We start from the raw sequence: 8,358 nt of genomic DNA on the forward strand, positions 1-8,358 counted from the left end.
GCCGCGCCCGCCGCCCGCCCGGACGATGGTGCGCTGCGGGGCGGCCGCGCTGCTCGCCGCGCTCCTCGGCGTCTGCGTCTGGACCGACGAGACCGGGAAAGTTATCTCGGACCGGTTCGCCGTCTACTGGAATCGGAGCAATCCCAGGTGAGGCGGGGGGCGGCGGGGGCGGCCTCGGCGCCCGAGTAGCAGTCGGTGTTTCCCCCCCGCGCACACACCCGCTCAGCGCCCGCTGCCGCCCGCTGACAGCGGCCGCCGCCGCCCGGCTCGGCTCGGGTCCCCCTCGAACCCCCGGTGGGCTCCGGTGAACGGGCTGGGCGGCCGCGGGAGGGGGGTGGTTGGTCCCCGGGGCTCCCTCCCCCGAAAGTTCCCGCGGGGCCCCGGGCGGATCGTCCCCGGGGGCTGCGGCAGCGCCGGGAGCATCGCGGGGCGCGGGGCGCGTTCCCGGGGGCGGTGGCGGCTGCGGCTCGGCCCCCCCGGCCCCTCCGCGCCCAACTTCGGGGAAGTTCAAGTTCCTCCCCCCTCCACGCCGTCCCCCCCGGTCCCTCTCCCGGGATGAGGAATCTGTGGAAAAAACCCCGAAATCCGCCCAAAGCGGCGGCTGCGGCTGCGGGGGGAGTCGGAAAGAACGATTTGGGGACGAAATGGTAAAACGGGCCGGAGGGGGGCACGGGGGGTGCGGAGTTGGAGATGGCCGGCCCTGCTGTTCCCGGATCATTCCCATCCTGGAAGCGCAATCCCCACAGTTGGCTTCGTTTTCTGACTCCAGTTGGAATTTCGATTTTTCTGTGTGGTTTTTTTTCCCCACCAAGTGTTTTTTCTTTGGGGGTAAGAGTTTCGTTTCTGTCGTATTTCTTTGTTCATGATTTTGAGGAACCAAAAACTGTTGGTGAGTTGGAAGCAGGAGGAATTCTGCTCTGGGAATGCTCAGGTGGTTGGGACTCTAGGGACCCCCTACCCTCCTTGTTGGGGACACCCTTTGGGGTCTGAACAGGCCCGTTTGTAGGGATTCCTGCAAAAAACAAAAACCAGCCATCAAACCCCCATTTCCCCCAAAATTCCTCAAAGTTCTCCCAAGCCTGGCAGTGTCTGTGGGTGGTGAGGAGTGAGCTCGGTGGACGCAGCCCCCGGCTTTGGGCTGTCCCTGTTTTCTGGGTCAAACGGGGGGTTCTTTGTCCCCCTCGGTCCCTGCGTGACGAGCGGCCTCGTGGGGCACACCGTGGCCTGGTCCTCGTCCCCAGGGCTGCCAGCGACGTGAGGAGGCTCCTCCAGCTCCTGGTGGCTCATCCCCTACTGCCATCCATGAGGGGACCCTCGGTGCCGCCTTCTCTCCCTCGATGACACCGGCGCAGTTGGGTAAAGTTCCTGGCGGTGTTTTGGGACGTGCGTGGGGCCGAGGAGCCTCAGCAGCGCCCGGTGTCCATCCGACCTCCACACATCCCTTTGGGGGGGACCCACCCGAGCCCCTCTCGCCGCCCCAAAATTGGGGCGAGCCCGTCCCTTTGTGCCTTGGTGGCGGTGCCTTGGCGGTGGTGCCTGCGCCGCGGGCCGCCCGCGGTGCATATGGATTTTATTATCTCCCTCACATTTTTGTGGGGGATTGTAAGAGCCAGGGAATTATATTTTTTTTCCCTTAATTTTTTTCTTTTTTTTTTTTATTATTTTTTTCTTCTTTTTTTTTTTTTTTTTATTGCCCATTGCGAAGTTTTTGGTTTTGGCTCCTGGTGCTCCCCCCTCGAGCTCACACACTTTGGGCTCTTTTCTTTTGTTCTCCAAAATGCCAAACGTGTGTGAGGGACCCCCCCATCCCAGTCCAACTCCGACATCCCAGAGATGAGGGTGCTTGGGGCGGTGGCTGGGATTTGGCACCCAAGGCTTCCGCTGGCTGGGATTTGGCGCCCAAAGGTTCTGACGTTTTGGGATTTGGCGCCCAAGGGTTCCTGGGGCTGGGATTTGGCACCCAAGGCTTCCAACGGTGGAGCCAACAGCCAAAAGCAGCCCCTTGGCCGCTGGGGACGGGCGTCCCGGGACCCAGCACCGCTGATGGCGTCGGCTCCATCCCCTTCGCCCCCTCGTAGAAGCCGCCGAGAATTTCTCCGCGAAAAATCCACGGTGGATCGTTATCCCGTATATATTTATATATTTATACATTTCTAAATCTGCTGTTGGCAGGGAAAATATTTTCGAGGAGGAGGGGGGGAAATAAAATGGAGCGGAGGGAAGCGCGAGGGGCTGGCAGGGAAGAGCAGACAATGGCTGGTGGGTTCAGCAGGCACGTCCGCAGTGCCTGGCTCCGGGATGTGACCCAAATTTCCCCAATGTGGGAGCGCCCCGTGTCACCAGCGCTCCCCGCCTGCGCCCTCGGCTCTCGGAATTCGAGGCAATTTATTAGGGGTTGCAAAGATTGAAATTGCCATTGAGTTTCCTGCTTATTCCCTTTTTGAACCCAGCGGTGGGTTTATTTTTGCTCTGGAGTTACTACAAGACCGTCTCGTTCTTAGAAATGAAGAAAAAACGTATTTATGTGTTTTCTGGTCCCTCGTTTTCCTTCTCTTTTTTTCCCCCAACCAACACCTCATTTAGTAAGGAGGAAATAAAAAGGGGTTTAAAAATAAAAGGGGAAAAGACCCAAGGTTAAAATGTCCTGTTTGAACCCACAGACCTTCTCTGCCACTAAATATTTTTCCTCAGGTTTACACAGCAATCTATATTTTATAAAAGACAGGAATAAATCTCATGGTCGATATGATTTGCCCAGATTAGAATAATTCTATATTTCATAATTGGGGCTAAATTAAAAATAAGTGGTACCTCGGGATGCTGCAATTTCCCTGTTCTGGGGAGAGATTTAACCACTCGCTGTGGATTTACAAGGTTTATTTTTATTTTTAAATGGTTTTGCGAGGATGCGCTGGGAAAACGTTTGGCTGGATGGAGCTCCTGGGTTATCCAGGAAAAAAATGAAGGATGATGAAGGTAGAATTATATAATAACAGGCAGTTTTGGTACCGTGTGGAAGTGTGGATTTTTGCTCCGTGGCACAGGCGCTGCCGATGGTCGCTCTCCGGGTGTGGATGCGGTGGCCGGGCCGGTTGCGGGTGGATCCATTGGTCGTGTCCGGGGTGATGCACCCCTGGATGGGACCTTGGGGCTCCTCCCTGGTCTGGCACTGCGGGCAGGGGTCCGGCACTGCGGGCAGGGGTCTGGCACAACACCCAGGGCTCTTCCCGCCGTCACTCCGTGTTCCCCGGCTGGAGGTGCGGGAGCCGCTCACCCGTAGGATTCCAGGGTGGATTTGTCTTGGGAGCCAACCAGGTCGATTTGGGTGTGCTGGAGTGTCCAGCATCACCAGTGGGTTGGGGGGTCCAGTTTTGGCCCCCATTGCCCCCCACACCATGGCGGGTTTAGGGTGGATGTCTCGGCACGCGGCGCCGTGCGGCAGAAAAATCTGGGATGTGGGAAAACCTCCGTGATATGGGGGAAAAGGTCTGTGGGAAGGAGCGACCTGTCCTCAGAAGGTCCCCAGTCCTCTGATCCTGACCCGTGGCCTCGTGGCCCTGCTGGAAACCCCTGGAAGGCCAAGGAAGGACGGAGGGTTTGGGATTTGTTGCCGTCCCCAGCTCTGCCGACAGCCGGGTGACGGGCAGGGAATCGTCATTCCCGAATGCTGGTCGGTGTTCCTGCAGCAATCCCGCGGTCACTGCCGTGTGCCTGGATCGGGAATGTGCAGAATCCCTCTGTTCACAGCACAGATCCCTGGGACCGGGCGGGATCGTGCCCGTGGCCTGGTTTAACGCCGGGGTCACGGCGCTGCCTCCGAACGGTTCTTTTGCTGATTTCTGTATTATTTTTCGGTGTGGTTTGTGAGCACAGCTGGGATTTCTGTTCTGCTCCTCTGCACTCCCCAATCCTGGGATCGGGAAGCGGAGAAATGGTTTCTGGCAGGGGGATTTACGGAGCCAGGTGATGCTCAGGGCCGGCGCTGATGGCAGAGCGGGACTTTGGGGGGAAAGGGGTGGTGGAGTTGGGGTGAATGGGGCACGCCTTGGAGGGGATTTAGATCGTGTTCCCAATCCCATTGGATTTTGTGCCCCTTTTCCTGCATTCCCATCTCCTGGAGCTGCAGCCCTGGCGCCTGCTGGTTGCTGGTGCTTTGTCCAAGAGCCTGGAGCGCGGTGGCCATGGCCAGGAGAGCCGTGGCCGTGACCCACTGACCACCCAAGCCAGGGCCAGCTTGCCCACCTGTGTGTCACGAGGGGCTGTGGCCGGGCCGCTGGTGGCTGCGTGTGCCACCTCTCCATCAGGGGAGCGAAGACGATGCCACATGTGTTTTATCCAGGGGAATTTGGTGCTGCAGAGAGGTGGCCGAGCAGGAAGGCTCAGCTTGGAGGATCCCACCCATGTCTCCATGTTGGAGTGGGGCTGGATCCCAAAACCTCTGTGTCCTGGCTGTGGCTGGGACTTTTGGGGTCACGGCCATTGCTACGTGTCCCCAGTTCTCTGTGTCCCCACTCCCTGCTCCCACGGGCATCATACTGGAGCCCACATCAGCCTCTGAAAGAACCATGCCCTGATACCCCTTAGAGTGATTTGAATGTGAATTTTAACCCTGGCACTGGGTTTGTTCCTGTGTCACCATCAGGCTGAGTCCCCTCTCGGGGTGCCAGAGCAGTGCTGGGTGTTTGGGTGTGCCAGCGCTCCTCCTCGTCCTGTGCAATTCCTGCTCTTTTAGTTTTCCTCCGTCTGTTCTCCCTTTGTGCCGAGATCACTCCCAGCCCTTCCCACCCCTCTTTTCCAGCCCGTTAAGCCGTGTTAGCAATTCCTCACCAGCCCAGGGCTGCGGCGAGTGGTTAATGGAGAGCAGACACCACCGGGCCGGCGTCGCTGACAGGATTCTCTCTCCGTGCCCGTCTCCGTCTCCGCCTGTCCCTTTCCAGGGACCGCAATTACATTCCCTGCTGGTTGCACATTTGGTATCCAAATGCCGGCCATGCGCCGCATCCTAATGCGAGGATGGGCTGGGGGCGTGCGGAGCTGCCGGAGGGTCATTGGTCCCCAGGACCCCCCCCCGGATCCTGGGGTGTCCTGGTGGGAAGGGGCACGCACCAGGTGGGCAGTGGGAACAGTCCAGGGGCTGAGAGATGCCCTCAGGTAGCTTGGAAAGTGCTGCTGTATAAAGAAAGACGTGTATTTATATACATATAGATTTATATGTATTTACATACAAATATATTTATATCTGTTATATAAATTAGAAATTTATTTACATACGTGGGTGTTTATTCACCCACCCTCCCCCCACATAAACACACTTTACACACACAAATAATCCAATGCCAAAAACGCCCCTGTCTGGCGATGCTGTGCCACCCCTGTGTGACATTCCCCTGGAATTCCTACCTGGGGGCTCCGGGATCTACCTGGCTGTGGCTTTACCTGGCTCCAGGCACAGCGCTGTCCGGCTGTGTCCATCCCAGTGCCACATCAGGAGCCGGCTGGAGCGTACCTGCCTGTGCCTGACAAGGTTCAGCTGCTGGGTTGGCTGGAAAATTGCAGCAATTGTTCCTTAAATAGCTCCTCGTTCCTGATGGTGACAATTTCGGTTCTTTTGTGTTAGATATTAATCATGATTTCTGAGGCTCCGTTTTGATCCGAGCTGGTTTTCCCCACTTGGGGCAGAGATCCTGCCCCGCTTCGTTGGATTTAATGGGATTTATGGAAGGTGAGCAGCTCGGAGTGCTGTTACCTGCAGCCCCTAAGAGGTGTTTAAATTCCTTTTCCCTCTTTGCCATGACCCAATGCTCATCCCGATGTCCGGCCGCTTCCCTCTGCTTGGAGATCCATCCCAAAACCAGGACCAGGCCCTGTTTGGTCTCCGCAAGTGCAGGGGAAGCACCAAGGGTCCAGGCTGGATCATTGCCTGGAATCAATGATCTTGGAGCTCTTTCCCAACCCAGGTGATTCCATGATTCTCCAGAGCTGGAGAAACATTGGGGTGAGCCACTGGCCGCTTTGGCCTTTGCCAGATGAATTCCAGAGGCATTTTTGAAGCCCCCTGCCAAGCCAGGGCTATGTTTAGGGGTGTCTGTGGCTCCAGACTCTTTGCCACCAGCCCTTCTGGATTTGGGGATTCCCTGGCTGTTCCCACAGGCTGGCTGGGAGCAGTGTCAGGGACACGGTGCCCACGGGGTTTTTTTGGGTGCGGGATGCGCCAGGGCTGGTTTGATCCCGGCAGGAAAAGCGGGAAGGGACGAGGCTGAGAGCAGGGCAGCGGGACAGAGCCGTGTCCCTGCTCCATCCTGGTTTGTTCCCGGGTGGTCACAGTGTTGTTATTTATTTATTTCTCCTCCCTCGCTCCCCCTTGGCTTGTTGCTGCCGCTGTGCCTGGGCTGCTAAAGAGCTTCCCATTGTTCCGGAGCTAATTACCTCCTAATGAGGCTCCCGGCTCAAAAGCCGAGCGGAGCGGGGGCTGTGGGGGGATGTGAGGGGGCTGTGCTGGGAGGGGGTGAGGGCAGGGCTGGGGTCAGCAGCGGGGTCAGCAGCGGGGTCACCCGATGGCTTCAGCTGTGCTGCCCGGCCGTGTGAACTGGGCTTGGCGGTGGGGAGATCCATGGAGCTGCCAGCCTGGAGCTTCATCCTAAAGAGCGGCTGGGAAGTGGTTTTGCCAAAATTATCTTGTTGAGCCCCAAACCCGTGGAGAAATCAAAGCCCTGTGGATTTTGGCGAGGCGGGGCTGGTGCTTGGAGTCTGGGAGCGTTCCCGGTGTTTTCCTTGGTGTGACCCCTCCCTGCCAGCCCCGTCTGGGACAGGAGTCACCTTTAGTCAATCCTTCATTTTGGAAGGGGTGCTCAAACCAGGGGTCCTCAAAGCTTATCCCCTTGTGCTGGACAAATCCTGCTCCACTTCTCTCTTGGCCTTATCCTGTTCTAACCTTATCCCATCCCTCGGCAAGAGACGGGGGTGAGCCCTGATCCTGATGGGATTCACCGCTTTGGCTGGAGGGAGCCAGGCAGTGTCCAGGAGTGTCCTTGTCCCCGCTGGGATGTGGAGCAGAACTTTGGGCTCTCCATCCCAGATCCTGCTCTGCCCCTGGAATATTCCCCGCGTCCCTCAGGGTTGCAGATGTGATGGGGGACAAGAGGATCCTTCTCCAAAGGGGTTGGGAAAGCCCCCACCTCCGCCCCGCTCCGATTGAAGCCGGGCTCTGTGCCCCCGCACGGGGTGGGGGGTCCTGAACTTCAGAGGGGGATGAGGCGCTCAAAGCAACACCAGTGGGGGAAAATATTCCAAGGGAGGGAAATTTACTGCCTGGAATAATAATGAAGGTGGGGGAATGAGTTCCCCTTCCCCATGCCCTTGATGAGGGGTGCCCAGGGCAGTGAGGGGTCCAGGGTGAGCCCTTCCAAGGGGATGGAGGTGCTGGCAGTTTTGGGATCAGCCCATCTGGCCCAGCTTGCTCGTGGATCCATCTCCAGCTGCGCACAAAGCCCGGGATCGATGGCGCTCGGCTCTGGCGAAACCAGTGAGCGCCGGGGCAGCGAGATCCGCGCTCCCATTCTGAGGATCCGCGCTCCCATTCCGAGCCCCGTTCGCATCCGTTCGACATTTTCCTTTTGGTCATTAATGAAGGGAGAGGCATGCAGAAACGGGGATTTAGCCTATTTTTTTTTTTTATTTCCTCCCCTGTTAAATTTTTTCCCCTTTTCCCGTGTTTGCTTCCCAAGGCTCAGCGGAGCAGCGAGCGATGCCGCTGCCAGGAGAGGAACAGCCACGGGGCCCAGCCATGTCCTGGTGGGGCTGTGCCATGGTGGGATCCCGTGGGATACACCTGGGCTGTGGTGCTGGGATCCTTTGGGATCCACCTTTGCCATGGTGGGATCCCATGGGATAAACTCGTGACCTGGTGGGATCCTGTGGGATCCATCCCTACGCTCCCTCAGCACATCACCTCCTCCTGACCTCCCAGTTTTCCACTTTCCTTGTTGTTTCCAGCTGCTCCGGCCTTGTTTTGTGGGATTTTCCCATTTTCCCTGCAGCTGTGACATCCGTGTGTCCGTGCAAATGTCGGAGCTGCCCGTGCCAGGTCGGTTCCATTAAACACCATCCCAGTGCTAGACCCGGAGCCGCCGCTCCCTGTGGATACCGGTACCGGTATTCCCACCATGGTATTCCTATCATGGTATTCCCCACAGTATTCCCACCACAATATTCCCACCACAATATTCCCACCAAGGTATTCCCACCACAATATTCCCACCACAATATTCCCACCACGGTATTCCCACCACGGTATTCCCACCACAATATTTCCACCACGCTATTCCCACCACAATATTCCCACCACAATATTCCCACCAC

The 8,358-nt window shown here is 57.5% G+C and overlaps 1 protein-coding gene across 1 annotated transcript in view; it reads left to right on the top strand.

The window, feature by feature from the left end:
- Positions 1-16: 16 nt before the first annotated feature.
- The window catches only part of EFNA2 (ephrin A2), a 47,179-nt gene continuing 38,837 nt past the window's right edge, over positions 17-8,358 (top strand). The window contains exon 1 of the mRNA XM_015651704.3: positions 17-147. Coding sequence (XP_015507190.1) covers positions 26-147 — 122 coding nt within the window. The 5' untranslated portion in view covers positions 17-25. The remainder of the gene's footprint in view (positions 148-8,358) is intronic.

This window comes from Parus major, chromosome 28 (genome assembly GCF_001522545.3).
Source record: "Parus major isolate Abel chromosome 28, Parus_major1.1, whole genome shotgun sequence".
Classification (NCBI taxonomy): domain Eukaryota; kingdom Metazoa; phylum Chordata; class Aves; order Passeriformes; family Paridae; genus Parus; species Parus major.